The sequence below is a fragment of the Macrobrachium rosenbergii genome, chromosome 2 (assembly GCF_040412425.1).
Source record: "Macrobrachium rosenbergii isolate ZJJX-2024 chromosome 2, ASM4041242v1, whole genome shotgun sequence".
Taxonomy (NCBI): domain Eukaryota; kingdom Metazoa; phylum Arthropoda; class Malacostraca; order Decapoda; family Palaemonidae; genus Macrobrachium; species Macrobrachium rosenbergii.
Window position 1 is genome coordinate 80,502,241 of NC_089742.1, and position 19,384 is coordinate 80,521,624.

The 19,384-nt window shown below is 35.6% G+C and overlaps 1 protein-coding gene across 1 annotated transcript in view; it reads right to left on the bottom strand.

Annotated features, from left to right (window-relative positions):
* The window catches only part of LOC136848808 (uncharacterized), a 533,962-nt gene that overhangs the window by 82,765 nt on the left and 431,813 nt on the right, over positions 1-19,384 (bottom strand). The window contains exon 3 of the mRNA XM_067121467.1: positions 5,382-5,515. Coding sequence (XP_066977568.1) covers positions 5,382-5,515 — 134 coding nt within the window. The remainder of the gene's footprint in view (positions 1-5,381; positions 5,516-19,384) is intronic.

Here is a 19,384-nt window from a genome sequence, read left to right on the forward strand (position 1 = left end):
CGGAAGGATTTAGCAAGAGACAGTAAGTGTTTGCTTACCGACTGCGTATGAGAAAATTGCAGAAAGCTCTCTCCGTAATGAAAGCTGAAGTCGGACACCCTTTGGAAATGACAAATTTTGAACACTCTACTTCCTTCCCTAGTCTTCTGCCTTGTCTTTACCGCAAAAAAGTTGCATAAAAAGGGAGCAGATTTAAAAAAAAAAAAAGATAATTCTATTGTAAGCAGTCCTCTGTTTCGAGAGAGTGCGAAATCCAGAGGACTCCAATGCTCTCCATCATAATATTACCAGACTCAATGGCACTTGAGTGCCAAGAGCTGCGCCGCATCCAAATTATAAACAACCAGATAAAGCTGGCCAGCATGAAGGGCCAAATTCCGGTGATTGTGGTTTTATGGCGGTCATGCGAAAGTTTCCACGACTTTGTAGACTTAGTAAGATTTGTCTTCGTGTTTTCGTCCATGCACTGCCACCCAGTTTTATCTCCCGGCTTTTTCTCTTCCCAAAGTCCTTTATTTCACCATTTTTTCCTTGTATGCTGAACTTACTGGTTTGCGCTTGGGTTACATACACACACACACACACACAAGCACGCACGCAAGCAAAACGAATATCGGGGCAAAAGTGCTCTTCAAATCCGAAGTATATTCTTTCTCAGTAAAATAGTTCAATATTTGAGCTTGGACGATGGTATGAGTTTTTATTCTCAATGTAAAATATTTTAATTATAGAATGGTAACGCTCTACTCATAAAATGATTAAACGCAGTGAATTTGCATATCTCTTTAACAATACCTAATCTTAAGGAATCAAGAAGCTCAACTTTGAAAGCAATGAGGAAAAAGAAGAAAGGAAAAAGTCTTCTTTATATGCTCAACTTAATGCATCCTTGTTCCAGAATTACTTTCGCTTAAACAAAGCAAGAAGGGCCCAAGAAGAGCAGCGGTAAGTACTGACGTTACTTACTGTGCCTATCCTTGCCTAGCCTAGGCATCTTTACTGGACTCCCAATATCTAGCCAACGGCAATCTGTCCTTACCACTTTCCATCAAGTTCTTGCAAATATTCAAGAATTCGTCAATGTTCATGATAGGGTAAGAAAGATTAGTTAACGGGGGCCACGTATAAATGAGGGCCATATTTCTTTATCAGAGAAGCTTCTGCTGTAGATAATAAATTTTATATGCAGTAATGGACATAATTGCTCTCATAACTGACACCAAATGCACATAATTAAAGAAAAAGCGTAATGAACCTTTCCCCAGTCTTTGTAAAAAGCAGAAATATCAAAATAAATGTCGAAAAATACGATTTTCTCATTTAAGTTTCACTGGCTTCAGCTTCAGCCTCTTGGTAGACTAAAGCCAGGAAGCCGCCTAAATAAATACTTCATTTTCGTTCGCGTAAAACTCGGGGTAGAGCCTTCTGCAATGATATTTACAAACAACGAAGAGGCGAGACGAAAGGTGAGTCGCTTCAGTAGAGAAATGATTGAATTAATTTAATGAACTTTAATTACAAATAAATGAAAACGAAATACTGGCTTCATACCGTCAAGGGCAACGATGCCTGGGATACTTGAGTTTGTGGCTAAGAAAAATAGTTTGGAGTTTCGAAAAAACTAAATCGCGGGAGATATATTCAAGAGTCTATGACGGTTGGAAATTGCCTTGTCACTCCACCAATCAGTCAAACGAAAGAAAATCCATCAAAATGATTAAATACAATTATCATATTTATAATTTAGACGAGAAACCTACAGCTCATGACGTCCATCCATGACATCCCTGGAACATCTCATTTACTTAAAGTTTTCTTTTTGCGGCCATGGAAAAAAAGTCTATCCCATCTGTCTCACTCTCAGAAAAAAAAAACTGTGATTTCAGACGTACAACATTTAAGATGAAATGAGATTTTTTTGTATTACTTTATCATTATATTATATATAAGCATATTACGAGGAGGATACGAAAATAGTGATTATGATAAAATCATTAAAAGTGGAAGAAAAGCAACTGTGTCTAAAAATAAACAAAAAACCCCAAAATTCACGAACAATTTATCATAAATTTATGTTCTTGAATAAATGAATAATCTGTGCCGTATTTATTCCTCTTTTTTCTTTTTCATGGCTGGGGACTTCTCATCTCCTAAAATACCCAAACAACTCCTTAAACAAAAACATAACCATTACTTATTTTTTCTTCATGAGAATTAAACCATGACGCGGAAAACTAAAAGCCGATTTCTGCGCCATGACCATTACGCAATCGCATCAAGACCTTGCAACCTTAAGAAAATGGCGAGTCTTCCTTCCTCCTCCTCCTCCTCCTGCTCTTCCCACCCACAAACGTCAAGGACAATTTCCTTTTCGAGTTGTTCCTCTCCCGCCGGTTTCCTGGAGAGTTAGCGCGAGGATACATCTTCATTTCGTGTCTCTGGGACCACCTCCGTCTGTGGGAGAATCCCTCGCCGCATTATTCGAGTGCAGCATCCACTTCGCCACTTTGCCTCTCACCGCCTTTAAAAAGAAGCGCAGTGAAGTCATCTTCGCAACATTTATTGCAGTGCTGGACTTCCAAGTGCACGACATCCACTCCGCCAGTCGAAGCGTTTCAAGGGAAATACAGAGAAGGATTCTTCCTAATAGTTATAGCTGTGAATCACTTCTGGGTACACGCCGTCCGCTTCGCTTCTTGCAACGTTTTAAATGGTACAGCGAAGGAATTGTCGTCATATCTATTATTTTAAAAGATTCCTTAGTGTGTAGCGTATCTAGGAAATAACATAGACGAGAGTTTCATGAAATTTGTTTCTGCAATGGACTTCTGAATACAGGGCATCTACTTCGGCACTTCCAGCGTTTCAAGCGATACAAAGCTATAAATTTTTCGTCTTATTTACAGCTTTGAAGGACTCTTAGGTACAAATCAGAGTAAGAGTTTCTAATGTTCATAGCTGTGAGGAATCTGAGCACATGGCACCAAGGCTATTGACAAAGTTAGTCGCGAAATAATTTAGGGAATAATTAAGATGAAATTAAAAGATGTCTATTCATAAGAAATTGGGACCAAGAAGAGCTATTTCTACACGAAAATTGAAGACAAATATCTGACAAACAAAAAGGGGCCTTCCTGGTAAACACATATGGACAGGTATGGTGCTTCTAAATATATTAACATGAATGATGATAACGATGCCGCATCCGAAGAGCGCCACTTTCATCGTTATCATATGGAATAAAAGTACACACACACACACAACCCTTGGCTTTGATTTTGTAAATATCAAATAGTTCTCATTAAACCTATGCCAATTCATTTACTTACATATTTTATGTTTCAAGAGCCAATGTAAAGCAAAGATAACGCTAGCTATCAATTCGAACAAAAACAAATAGCTGAAATATCTGGTCAGCATAATTTCAAAATCATTTACTCTCGTTGAAAATCCATAACTTTCAATCTCTGAAAATCAGAAAAATCGAGGAAATAAAATATCGATTTCCATCCCGCTCTTCTTGTGCAATTGGGGAGAAGAGAAGCGATTCCCACCTTAAGGAGAAATTATGACCACTTCACTCGATGTCCTTTCCGATAATATCTCAATTTTCCACCAGTCAAAAGGTTTTAAAATCATTTGCCTCTGACTTTCACATATTTGTAAATGTGTTTTTTTTTTTTTTTTGGAAAAAATGCTTCCACTGAAGTAATTATCAAAAATAAAATAAATTTGAAATTTAGTCAATTTTTTTACTTTACTCCGGGGAGTCCAGCCAAATAAATGACTGGCTTCCAAAAAAAAAAGCAGGTAGGCAAACTAAATATTTGACACATACATACATGTTTGTATATTACTAATGAGAAGGCAAAAAGTACCCTGAAAACTACACAAGCAGTTTGACTTAACAACCCGATAATCCTACTGATACAGACGCGTGCAAGCATGAAAGCTAAGAGTCAGAGGGTTCCACAAACGTTCACAAATAGTTTGTGGCTTGAAAGGTTTTCCCAGTCTCCGATAAAAGTAATAGATTGATGGAATTTGCTCTTCCTGGCATCCCACTGAGAAGGGGTGATTCATCTGGGGTCTTGATCTCTCGGTGGAGAGAAGAGAAATTCTTTGGGTTCCAGCGACTTTTTGGACAAAGCTGGAATTGTATAATCCCATTTCCAGGATAAAGAATGGAAGGTGGGGGTGAGGGAGAGGATAAAGAATGGAAGCGGAGGGATGAGGAAAAGGGAGGTGATCTTTCTTCCAATGACTGAAAAGGAGGAAGCTTAGGAGATAGAGGGAAAGGAAGAGGATGAGAAAAAAAAGTCCTAGAGAAAGCTATAATAATCATGGTACAATAAAAACGGTTGGTTTTTGCCATCATAAACAGATGCTTAGAAAATAAACTAACTTGTTTTTATTAAAAAGACTTTCATTTTCCAAACTTTCAAGTTCAAAAAACCTACTGAAGACTTTCAAAACTTAATAAACGCCACACTGTAGTAATACTGCTATTTATAGCAATATTATTGTCAAATTACTGCAGGGAATTAAAACCAGTTGGCTTTCATTTTTCAACAAATCTCTCTTTGAACTTCCTTCCGTAAGTCCTTGCCTCAGTCCCTTTCTTCCTTCTACTTCGTTATCAATCAGGGAAGTTATGTTATTAATCAAAATGAAAACCAACATAATAATATGAATAATTACGTATATAAAAGCCATTAAATAAGAAACCTAATGTTCTGAAAAAAAATTACAAAAGTAATGCAGTGCTGTAAAATCAACGGACGACTAATTTAATTTACCAAAAGGACAGAAACATTGACAGATGTCAATTTTGGAATTCTTACCCACAAGTCTAAGTGATAAAACTGAACACATATCAGGCAATGTAACAAGAGTATCCTACATGAGACCAACCATAAGATCGCTGCAACAGACTTATCCTAATTTAAAAACGCTAGGTACCAAGGAACTCCATACTGAACCATTTTCTATTTCAGAGAACACAGTGTCAACACAAAACTGCACTCCCCTTCCAAGCAGCCCCTGACGAGATGAAGCCATGCAGAGCAGGGTCTCCTTTTGATTCTGAATTACGTCACATAAGAGGGAATGAAACATCACCTCCCCTGCAAACCGAGCCCCTTAAGAGGGAGTGAAAGCAGTTTATTCCCTGTAAAACGAATCACTTGAGAGGTACCTCCCCTCCAAACTGAGACACTTAAAAGGTGATAAAATAGTGCCTCCCATTCAGGCTGAGTCACTTACTGAGGCTATTATATATCTATCTATCTATCTATCTATATATATATATATATATATATATATGTGTGTGTGTGTGTGTGTGTGTGTGTGTGTGTGTGTGTAAAGGAGAAGTTACATACCGTATTCGTCCTGACACCGCAGTAATTAGGGTCGTCCTTCTCCGTGATGAGCGGCAGACTGAGGGTGACATGGCCGGACCCATCGCCAACTGCCATGCACTGACTCTTTCTGAAGTCTCGGGCGTGAACAGCACCTGAAATGGATGACATTGGTTAAAGCTTGGTTAGAGAAGGGAAATGGCTGAGATGATGAACAAGAGGTAGACCTGGATGAGTACAGATGACCCCTGAATTGGAATTAAGGGCACGAAATATATGAGGACATGGAGAGCTGGGTTACAGAGGGACAACATGCATTAGAATATATATCATCTGAAATGCAACATAGGACGTGTGGGTGAAAACAGGAAGGGTTGGATGATAAAATTAACAGGTTGCAGCCAAATGATCATGACAAGGGAACTCTTTGCAATGGATGTGGATGAACACTGTTCGAAAAAAAAATTATGCAGTAGGAAATAACTTATTGTTGGAGACGTTTCAGTCCACGGCAATTGGAAAATGGGTCTTCTCTAAACTATTATGGAAGTTGTATCCATTTCATTTTGCAATTCTCTGGCATTTGAAGTACCATAACGTACGCCGTACATGTGTTCCATATCATATATCAAGTTAATAAATGGGATGGAAATGCGAGTAACCAGCACAGAACAGACGAAATACTTAGATTCATATAAACATAATCAATTCAATCCAACTGCAATATGAATAAAACCAAAAGCGCCAAAATCACAACGAAATACCAAAGGACAACTTACAACGTTATGGTTCACCAATGATAAACCCAAACTTCTATTCCATGGAGAAGGAAAATTTACAAGAAAATAAACGAGTAAAATCGATGCACGTAATAGGAACTACACAGCGAAAGGATTAAAAAAAATGAGAAGCCTTGAAGTCTCCTATTCACTTGAAAAGATAAAAAACCATTGGCAATACTGTAAGAGGGGAGCTTCTCCGCCAGAAGTCTTATATTGAATAAAACAACTCCAAACAGAATAAAAACAGAGCATGGAATATTACGAGTAATGCATACAGAAAACGAGCAAAAAAGAAATATATTAGCCCGACAGAACGTAATGAAAATATCTCTAATCAAATATACAACTTTGAAAAAAAAAAAATTCAAAGCAAAATCAAAAGAGAAAATAAATGCCTGTCAGAACGGCCTTTGAAAAAACCAGCTTAATTGATAATATTTTTTTTCTTTAAAAAATAATTTTTCCTTTTGGAGGTCAGAAGGTCGGGATCGGTTCGGAAACAAAGAAAAAATAATGAAGTCTATTTCTAAATTACCCAAAATCATTAATATCATTTTAATTTAGGAATGCAAATTTCGTAATTAAGTCCACAGATATATTCATTTTCTCCTCTAAAAGGCTAAAAAAGGATTGAAGCTCAAATATATGTTATTATGATAATACATTCGACTTCATTACCGGCCCATTTAGAAAAGTAATTTTTCCATCATTTCGAACCAAATCTAACTACTATTTCTCTGCGTTTTCCAAAAATTATTTTACAGAAAATAAATATGGATATATATTCCTTTAGATGATTCATGTTTCAAATAAAAAGTAAACGAGCACACACACACACACACACACATATATACAGTATATATGTATATATATATATATATATATATATATATATATATATATATATATATATATATATATATATATATTATATATATATATATATATATATACATATATATATATATATATATATATATATATATATATATATATATTACAGGAGAGAGAGAGAGAGAGAGAGAGAGAGAGAGAGAGAGAGAGAGAGAGAGAGAGAGAGCTTGAGAGAATGTAATGAGAAAGGTAAAGGAAGGGAAAGGAAGGGTCTCAACAAAGTAAAGAAAGCACAAGAGTTAGTTTAACCAGGACAAAAGCTGATTAAATGATGTTGTATATATAGTATATATATATATATATATATATATATATATATATATATATATATATATATAATGATAAATAATATTGCCAAGACCAGGAAGAACATTCTTTATATATAAATAAAACCTCATCATCAGGCTGAAAAAAACCGACAAGGATGAAATGACAGGCAACAGAAATATAAAATGTTCAAACTAAAAGGGTTTAACGAAAATTAAAAACACAAACACGTTTATTAACGCATCGTCAATTACCGGGACTATATAATGAGACACAGATATAATGAAGGTTATAAAGTAAACAAAAAATGAGCAAAAATACCAGATGGTCAGTTGTCAGATATAAAGAAGGTTAATAAACAAAAGAACAAGAATACCAGATGATAATCCCAGGATAATCCGGGATCGAGCTGTCACAAACTGAACCCAAGACCAAACAACAAGAAATACTAAAATTTAGGGTTACAAAATCCAAAAACATGTATAACATTAAATACCAGATGGTTAATTGCCAGTGGGAAAAAACAAAAGGTTAATCCACGGTAAATCCTGGATCACGAGGTCACAAACTAATCCGAATATATACTTAACCATAAAACGGAATCTTACCCGTTCACATTGCAGAAACATGTACAGTATAAAAATGAATATTAATTTTGCATATATTTATCAACAATTTTATATTATATATATATATATATATATATATATATATATATATATATATATATATATATATATATATATATATATATATATAAAGTGAATCAACAGGAAAATGACAGGCAGTACCAGTTTATTTAAACGCATCGTCTGGGCACAAATGATACACAGATGAAAAGGTTACAAAGTACACAAAAAGAACAAGAGTACCAGATGGTCAGTTGCAAATATGTAAATGTGTATATAAATAAAACCTTCATAGATATTCTAGTGGTATGCAGAGGAGAAAGAAAGAGAAACTAGTCAAAGAATTATTTCGATTACCGAAAAATTCTCATTAAAGCAGATTATCAGATTTCAATTCTATTATGACCCTATCTGTAGAAGGAAATCAAGACATTTATTCATCCTTGAATATGGCAGGAAATTGATTACAGTTTTTTCCACTGCCCTCCCACCTCCCTCAATCTCCAACAAAGTTAACAATTCGTGAAAAAAATTTCAAAGAGCTGTAAAAGATATATTCTGTGCACATATTTATATGCAATTTGAGTTCCTCCTTTTTAGTTTCAGTAAAAGAAAACCACTGACATAGCTATTTGTCTGTCGGTCCTCACTTTCTCTGTCCGCCCTCAGATCCTAATAAAAACTGAGGCTAGGGTGCTCAAATTGGTATGTTGATCATCCACCCTCCTATCATCAAACATAGCAAATTGCAGCCATCTAGCCTCAGATGGTTGGTTTTAAAAACACATGCCACCATCGGGCCGTATTTCTTCACGGCCGTGGCTGAGTTTCATACAGCATAAAACGACTGCGCCGAAGACATGTTCTTTCGATTTTTAAACTACCGATTTTCAGGTAAAACGTTTGATTTAAAATGGATTTTCAGGTAACGATGAGCAAATGGTAGTTTTGCGTCCTTTCACTGCTACATGAACCGACATTTCTTATGCTTAAAAGAAAACATCATTAACAAATCCGATCGGGTTCTTCAGTCGTCGTCATCTTAGATTAATCCAGCCTTGTGCTGGCACGGGCTCTTGCTCTACGGCAGCCCGTAAGGTTCTTCAGTAAAATTTATAATTAAAAAAAAAAAATAAAGTAAATCAAACTCAAGACTTTGTTAGTCTGTAAGTCTTTGTGCATAACTGTACGCTTATTTATCTTTGCGCGTTGTAAACCCTACCATGGCGTTAGGAGAAAGTGTAGTTCATCTGTAAGTATAAATGGCAGCACGAGGCCACAGCCAGAATATGCGAAGTGGTACTTCTGCTAATCAATACAGGCAGCAGGAAAAGCGAGCCGATTGTTGGATACCCGAAGACATAATCAGAATTCTGTTCCTAAGAAATGGTACTGATCACAGAATGTTTCCTAAAAGGATAAAAAAACTGTCTCAAAACATGGTATTTAATAATATATTCTTCACATACCGTTAGATATAAAAACCACAGTAAAGGGTAACGGACTAAAGCAATAAATATGGATGCAGGGTATAAAAGAGACTGCGCATACAGACTGCAAAAAAAAAAAAAAAACCTGAAAACATCTACCAAGGATTTGTGACCGGACACAGATGTACACTGTTAAAATGGGAAAGTATGTTCGTAGGAAGAAGATAAGAGGACTAGGAATGGATTCAGAGTATGACAATTAACATTTGCCATTTTTAAAACCTGCATGTTTAAGGGAAAACCACACACCAACAAGGGGACAAAACTGCAAATAAATCTTTAGAATGGTCCCACATAACAATCGGAGAGGATTCACATCAATGCAAGGAAACAGAAAAGTACAACGATACATAGGAACGTATTAGAAAGTAGAAATTCACACATATAATGGATATTATAATAGTGAGCGTATTCACAAAGTGGATTTTTATAGATGAGAGTTTGAAATGAATTTACTTGAATGGAAAGAGAAGATGGGCGATTCTCTGAATGCAGTTGAAATGTCCATCCACAGTTTGTAAAGGAGACAGGATTATAAATTAAGTGACCTAGAACCGTAAAGAGGTGCTCATTCTGTAAAAAATAATAAGCTTTGAGGGAACAGAGTGCATTCTAAATTTATGACAGAGCGAAAGCTGTAAATGAATGTCGGTGAGAAAAGCTTGCGCATGAATGCGAGGGGGAAAGTGCAAGACTGATGGAGATACTGCTGAACTGGTATTTAGATTTCTACACATACTTTACTTAAAATTGTTTCTACTGGTTTATTTTACTTTCAGGAAAAGTATAACTTTACATCGAAATGCACTGCTTTTCCTTCAACAATATATTTACACCGACATGGATGATGGAGCTTCATAAAATAAAATAAAGTTGTCTCACACCAGGTCAGCCTTCATCGAGCTCACTTGCAACCCAACCCCACGATATATAGAGCCAGTTCTTGCAATGGTCAGCTGCAAATTGCTATTCAGACAACTCATTTCTAAAACCTTCACCGCAAACGACTTTAACCGACTGGTTCATCGGAGATGCTGAATTAATGCGCCCTCAGTCATTTGCGTATTCATGGAGTCATGCATGCATTCGTGTATTTTATAATTGCTTTTGCATAATTTCAATTTGGCACCTAAGAGACACTAACAAAGAATGGTCCTTTTTTCATGTTATCAATATGTGAAACGCGGTATATCTTCTACGTTGATTAGACCTGACGCTACTTATGAGGCAATTTATAACTTCAGTGTTTTAAGAATTGCATCCATATCTCAAGGAATAAATACTTAGTTCAATTTTTTTGATACTTGTCGGGCAGTCCAACTGATGGTTCTGGGTTCGATTCCCATACTGGCGATCTGAATATTACCATCATTAATAATTCTTTTTCATACTGTGCCAAAACTTTAAAAATTACGAAATATAAGAGACGGCCAAGACGGATAGTCCAAATCCTAAGGACACTGTGTATCATAAGGTAACTTTATTTTACAATGCTTCAATAAATACCAGCGACGACAGTCTTAATGTGGAGTTTACTACCTGTGGACTAACAATGCCACACGTGCAATACGTGAATTAAAGACACACTGCTTTTATTATTATTATTATTATTATTATTATTATTATTATTATTATTATTATTATTATTAAATATCATTTACTGCCAAAATGAATCCGTGTATAGCTGTGTTAGAAGGCTCGCATGCAGCGTTAATAAGTAAACACACATCCCAGCATCGTGCCAGTGCGACATTTGCTCAACTACCTTAATATTCTGTCCAAATTTCGTTATTGTAGATTAGATTCCAATTGCCGTTTCTAAGGTCTTTTCCATTAGGTTTTTCTATGCCACCTGAACCGTAAGGTTTTTATGTTTACTTCTGTTATTATAAATATGTCTTTTTATAGCAATTTTTCTCCATAATAATGTTTAACGGCACTTGATTCAGCGGATCTTTTTCCCAGGTGTTTGAGCTCAGCGCTGACCACGGTATTGTTTGCATAACTAAGCAGAAGTATACATACAGACAAGTGCGTGTGTTGAATAAGGTAAAGCAAGCACAGTCAGCAATTGCATCCGTCGCTACTTGTCAAGTCCTGCCGTGTTTCATACTTGATTGAAAAAAAAATTGTTGCTCAAGATACGAAGGGTGTAAGTACATTATTTATCAACAGGAAAGTACTTAAGGAAGTTTTGAATACATTCGGTTAATATTGCCAGATATTCCAATGAAATCCCTCATGAGAAATTGTATAGAAACCTTGGTGAATACTCACATTAAAAACAAAATTTGTTGTAAAAATTCATTCACTCTCAAATTTCGCCTAATAAAAATAATAGTTATCATAGCATCATCAATAATAATAATAATAATAATAATAATAATAATAATAATAATAATAATAATAATGCACGGTAAATTACATACAGTATACTGAAGCCGAAACCAAGGTTGCCTTTTTCAAAATCGGACGAATCTGACCCCCTGAGCGCAAACCCGACGTCAATTTGAGCAGAAAGAATCGAGGTTGGAGGAAAAACATTGTTGCCATCCGAGATGCAAACACATAAAAACTGAAGACGACATGACGCTGCATTTCCCTTCCAGACACAAAGGAAGCATCATCCATGCAACCGAGTCCAAAGGCAGTGAACGGATGACGGAGTGGATGAGGCAAACAAATCAATCGCGAGGGCAAGATTTTTCAAGGAATGCATCGTTGCGGGTTTAGCATTGGCAAACGATACGGGAAATAAAGGAAGAAGCAAAGCCATAACAGAGGTGAAAGGAAGATCTCGGATAAAAGTAATAATTTTCAGAAACCTGCCAAAAAAAATCTCTATATATAACACGGCTAGGAAAATCATAAACACGAAACATTCACTAATACTATGTACTTAGAAGTCCACTACAATTATTTACAAAGAATCGGTGGGGAATCAGACTGGAGCCACCCTTAGCTTGTCACTACAAAGTCCTACATCGAAATCAACATTATATATATATATATATATATATATATATATATATATATATATATATATATATATATATATATATATATATATATACCAAAGGGAATTATAATTGATAATTGGTTCGTCGTCTTCAAGTCCGTGAGACGACGAACCATTATCAATTATAATTCAATTATAATAAATATATATATATATATATATATATATATATATATATATATATATATATATATATATATATATATATATATATATATATATATATATATATATATATATATACATATATATATATATATGTATATATTATGTATATATATACATTATTTCCGAGGTAGAGGGAATTGGATATTAAACGACATTTGTAGCTTAATATTTGTGCATAAAAAAATCACGGTGATATGATAAAAATTCAATCATACACTCGTGTGTTAATGAAAATGGCTATACGTGTGTGTGTGTGTGTATGTGTATGTGTGTGTATATATATATATATATATATATATATATATATATATATATATATATATATATATATATATATATATATATATATATATGTGTGTATATATATTGGATATACTTGTCTACAAAGATCTGATTTCAAATGGAGAACAATTAGAGTGATTTTAACATTGCCCCAACCCATTGTTTGAATCTCACCGCATAAGTTTGAGATTCTGCATTTGTATATGTGTATATGTATGTATGTATGTATGTATGTATGTATGTATGTATGTATGTATGTATGTATGTATATATATATATATATATATATATATATATATATATATATATATATATATATATATATATATATATATATACGTATATAGCCATTTTCATTAACAGGGCTGGAGCCTAAGAAAACAAAAACACAATGATTATGGCCACGTTCACAATCAACTACTGTATCGTCGACGATCCTTTTGTGCAGAAAAACCCCTCAACACCGGCCCATTTCGTACTCCTACACAGAGTGCTGCAATGTATTTCTATCATAAACACATACTTCCTGAATGTCAAAGATCCTCCTTTCCAATACTTTTATCACACATCATCTATTCATCCTTTTTAGGTCTTTCTCTCTTCCTTACTTCCAATGCTTCCAGATTCTATACTCTTTCACCGGCCTCAATTTTTCCACATGACTGAACCATCACAAACTCTCTGACACAGCTATTTTTCGAACACTAACCATTTTACCACTCATACATATCTAGACTTTGCTCATCTTTGCAATCTCCTTATAACATAAATACTCCAGAAATAATTCATTTCTATAGATTCTACCTTTTCTCCTTTCATTTTATTTCGACATTCACACTTCACTTCTATAACAAAGACTCGGTTCAACAATTGCCTCCTACATTCCACCCTTAGCGTCCATAAACTTCCTAGTTTTTCCCAAACCTTTAGCACACATCCTGCTACTGTCTCGCACACCCTGTTCTTTGGTGCATTTTCTCTCACTCTACCATTATCTGGAATTTTTACTCCCTTTTACTTGTAAGAATCTACTGCTTCCATTCTCTCACTGTCCTTCACTGGTCGATCTCCATGATTCTTATTTACCCTCATAACATTACCCATGCTCTCGATTACTCTCAACTATCTCCTCTTCTAAATATTATTAGACCCTTTCACTAAATTCTGCACTTCACTGTTCCCAACTGGTGCTGCATTGTCTGATAATATCAGCCCTTCCACACACCACTCATGACCCATCTTCTCATTCCATAACTTTGCAACGAGATTTACTGTTCTTTCTCTAACTTCTCTCAGCGCTCCATCCATAGAAAGGCTACATAGCCTCGGATATAACACACTAGTTTCGTCTCGACTATTACAACAAACAGGTAATTCCAAGCTCTACCACATGCTTCACTTCCATCATAAAAAGTCAACAGTTTACCCTCTATGCTGTATTTCGTCAACGCCTCCCACATTAACTCGATCAGTTTTATAGCTTTCTCTAGGTCTATATACTGTATATGCTACCCAGAGCTCCTCCCTCCACTTCAAACTTCTCTCATAACTGTTTCAAAACAAACACTGTAAACAAGTGATCCAGGCAACCTCTTCCCTGCAAACCCACAACGTTCTTCCCTAATCAGATTTGTCATTAGTGACATCTTTGTCAAAATCCCACCATACATGTCCCTGCTATACTAAGCAAGGTTATGCGCGCATTATTTAATCATTACACACTTTTCTATCACTTTTACCCTTATACAAAGGAGAACCATTTCTCTCATTCATTCCTATGCAGTTCCCTCGTCCAAATACACACACACACACACACACACACACACACACACACACACACGTGTGAGTGCATGCTTGTGCTTGGCATCTGCGCCGAGTGAGGGAGAGAGGGCTTTTGCTTTCTTTTCATGCCAATTCTTGTTACTGAATAAACACAATTGGTTTCAACCATGAAGGCCGTTTTGTTGCCTCCAATCAACTCTTTGCCACCTGATCCTCTCTCTCTCTCTCTCTCTCTCTCTCTCTCTCTCTCTCTCTCTCTCTCTCTCTCTCTCTCAAGTTCCAAAGCGACTTGGCGGCCTTTCAGATCACGGCGATGGAAATTAAATCGTTTCTCTTTAAATGTTTCATTTTCAGGTTCATTTGCCCTATTCAACTACAAACTTACGCTTATTTTTATTTCTTAAAAATGTGGTTTCTTTCTTCATTTCATTTATTCAGTCCTTGTCCTGTAAATTTCTGTTCGCCTTCCAGGCTTTCTCTCATCCACTTCCCAGGCACTTACTATATTTTTATTTCTTATTTTGATTTGCATTCATTTTCTTTTCATGCAAATTCATTTGGCTAATCTGATTAGCTTTATTCAAAAGAACGCCCATTTTATCAGTTTCTAGGAAACGTCTCCATTTTTCCACGTATCTCTCAAACTCGTGCCGTACCCTTCATTTCAGGCTTATTACGAACAACCGTACTGGAAACTCTGTAAAAAAGCAACATTCATATTTAATATGACGTACGAATATGGCCCTGGGTGTTCTCGTTCCACACAAAATTACGTAAGTTATATGAGTGTGTAACAGACATATTTGGGCGGGGGCCGGCATTTTATGTCGAATAATGAATTTTACTTAGTGAAATTGAGCTATGTTTACTCTCTCTCTCTCTCTCTCTCTCTCTCTCTCTCTCTCTCTCTCTCTCTCTCTCTCTCTCTCTCTCTCTCTCTCTCTCTCTCTCTCTCTCTCTCTGGCCGAGATCGCACGTGTACTAGTATGTGTACCAGGAAAAATAACTTGGCATGTATACCTAATGCAAGTAAGTCACTGATATCCGTTCCTTGCTGATACCATTTAACCTTTTTCCGTATTTGTTTTGTCTTTACAAAAAGAATTCCCTCCTTAAGTTGGTAAAGAAAAACGGTTATCTTTCTGGATTCTCAAAAGAAAAAGAAACATTTTTCCGAGATTTATTATTCATTTTATTGTCAAAATCTACCATCCAGAAAATGCAATTTCCACTCCAGAGTCTTGAGAGCGTTTTCCGTGCAGAGGAGGCGGAGGAGCAGTGGGCAGGAAAATGGGAGGGGCAGGGGGCAGAAACAGGGAGATGGGGGAGGGAGGGAGAGAGTTTTAGCGGTTCTCGATGAGACAGATTTATACATAGGGTGGTGGAAATATAAGATTTCCTGTTGAAAAAGCAATAGCAGACGTTCTGAAAGCCGGAAAACCGTACGATTTTGTAGGGGGTGGCATGGGGCTAGGGTCAAACATGTTAGTTATCAGAAATCGTCATCTATAAGAAAGAAAGAAAGAGAGAGAGAGAGAGAGAGAGAGAGAGAGAGAGAGAGAGAGAGAGAGAGAGAGAGAGAGAGAGAGAAAGCTATAGCAGAGATGCTGTAAAATGTTTTCGAAAAAAATTACTTTTTTATTTTTTTGGTAGGGAGAGAGGATCTTGAACATGTTTGTCCTTAGATTCATTTCTAGTTACAGGATAGCACCAGATTATGCCACTGTGAACTTTCTTTTTGAAAAGACCAAAGACAAAGCAAAAGAATTTTTGGTGCGCCAAAACATGTTTGTCCTAAGAAATTATATCCCAGAAAAAAAAAAATCCTGCCTAGAAGACAGCAGAGGCCGTCAGTGGGGAATTTTTTTTTTATATTCAATGGAAGTTCTGTACATTTTTATTTAAAAAACTTAAATCCTGAATGGATATAAACTGATTTTATTTTAATATTTCACTTGTTATCTGCGTTTTAAATCATTACTAAAACATTATTATTATTATTATTATTATTATTATTATTATTATTATTATTATTATTATTATTAATGGCGTTTTGAGGATATAATCATAATCTTTAATGGAAAAATAAATTCGTTAATTCTGACAGCACCAACACATTTCCACTTGTATTTAATGCAAACGCTTCATGCACGATTAATCAAAATCTTTACTTAACTATTCAGTAAATGATTATAAGATATTAGTTCTGCATCATGCTTTATAATGCATCATGCTTTATAATTATAAATATTTCAGAATATCGATAACTTTGGAAAACAATTTTACACTGAAATATTCATTATACATATACATATATATATATATATATATATATATATATATATATATATATATATATATATATATATATATATATATATAATATATATATATATATGTATGTATGCATACACATACATATTAGTACGTATGTGTATATATATATATATATATACATACATACATACATACATACATACATATATATATACATACATACATACATACATACATACATACATACATACATACATAACGTGATGATACACTTCCTCGAGTTTGTCTTAGTATGCTATTATTTCGTGTTAAGGGCCGCCTCCAGAGCAAGGTCCGCAAGTAAGACTTCGGCTATGAAAACTAAGACATTATAAGGACGAAAAACTATTTCTTTACATAAATTAATACCTATAAAGTCTCGGCAAACTACAAAGAGAGTAATGAGAAATTTCAGCACGAAAAATATGAAAGAGAAATTTTTGAGCTTAATGAAAGAAAAGTTAACAGAAACACAGATCATTGTACAAAAGTCCGGAGTCGATAGAAGAGTAAACGAAACCGTCGACAGTAACGGCGGCCAAACGAAATAAAATAAAAAAAAAAAGAGGGAGAAAGAACGAGTCCAAGAAAAAAATGGGTGAAACAAGAGAGGCAAGAAATAAAGTCAAAACAAACAAAATGAAAGAAAAACAAAGCATATCCAAGAATAAAGTGCAAAGCTCAAAATAAGAGGCCATAAAATTCTCAGACAAACAAAACGCAGCTGTAAAAACAAATGCGACAAATAAAAACTGAAATAAAAATGAGAGAATGAGGGAATGAGAGTGAGGAGAGAGAGAGAGAGAAGGGGGATGAAAACCTTCAAGGAGACAAGGTCACACACATGGACAGAGTGAAAAGCCTTAGAGAGAGAGAGAGAGAGAGAGAGAGAGAGAGAGAGAGAGAGAGAGAGAGAGAGAGAGAGATTATTTTTATATATTCGAAATATGTCGTACTTTAGAAAAATTTTTAAATGATTTAGCAGCTAACCAAATGAATATTTTGAGGGCATAGGTCCTAACTACCAGATTTAATTTTCTTGCTATCAACAATCTGTGAGACATATTGTTTGATGAAAACATAAACCAAAGCAAGATTTGTTACACATACGAAAATACAGCTATTTTCATTTTGAACTCTAACAGATGATGTTTTCTATGTTTTGTTTGCATCGTCCTGAAATATTCTCACAGAGTGTGACGTCGTGGTGTTTGGGAATTTCGTTGAGTTGCCATGTTTGCTGATCTCATCTTGTTAAACAACTCTAACACTGCTCCTGCATATCGAAAACTGAAAAACTGATGGCAAAGACAGTATTTTACAGGCCTGCATGTGCATATAGGCTAATTCTTAATGACCGACAAAATACAGCAGATGTCCTTATGTATCGCAGTAATAACGAACAAGATCTTTATTATGTGGTATATAAATCATTAATAATGTTTTGATATCAATATTTAAACTGCCACTACATTTATGTGCCACAATATATTGCTGAGAGTATAAGACATGTCAGCAGAGAAAACGGATCTACTGCTAAAAATGTGGCTAGTACAAAATAATGCTTTGTTTACCAGTGAAATGTTATTCCATTTTCTCTTGAAGAATTCCTGTGCGCATTTTGGCAATTATAAGTTGCGCATTCTACTATTATTGAGATAAGGTGCGAAAAAATCGAAATCTACTGAGCCCTTGTTCAATAAGCGCGGTTCCCGGGTTTTTCAAGGTGGCTGCAAAACTCTGCAGCGCCGCCGCCCAGATGGAATAACACCGAGCTACGTGGTACTACCATACAGATAACGCCTCCAGATTAATATTATTAACCCCCCCCCCATTGGAAAACCTTAAGGAAAGGTCGAGTTACAGAAAGAGAGAAAAACCCTTAGACTAAGTGGAGACACAAATATAGAGAGAAAACTTCCAGGATAAGTGGAGTCTCACACACATACTGAAAGAGAGAAAGAGAGAGAAACCATCAAGAAGTGGAGTCACAGAGAAAAAGAGAGAGCAAGGAAAGAGAGGAAAGCCTAAAGAGAGGAGGAGGAATCAAAGAGTGAGAGGGAGAGCGATAAACCCTCACTAAGAAGTGCATTCAGAGAGAGAGAGAGAGAGAGAGAGAGAGAGAGAGAGAGAGAGAGTCAAAACCTTACGGAGAAGTGGGTTCACTCACACACTGAGAGAATGAGAGACTAAAGCCTTAGAAGAAGTAGAGTCACAGAGAGAGAGAAACCCCTCAAGAAAAGAGTCACAGAGAGAGAGAGAGAGAGAGAGAGAGAGAGAGAGAGAGAGAGAGAGAGAGAGAGAGAGAGAACCCTCAGAAAGAGTTGAAACCACAAAGAGAGAGAGACTGAAAACCTCAAGAAGTAGAGTCAGAAAGGACAGAGTGAAAAATCTC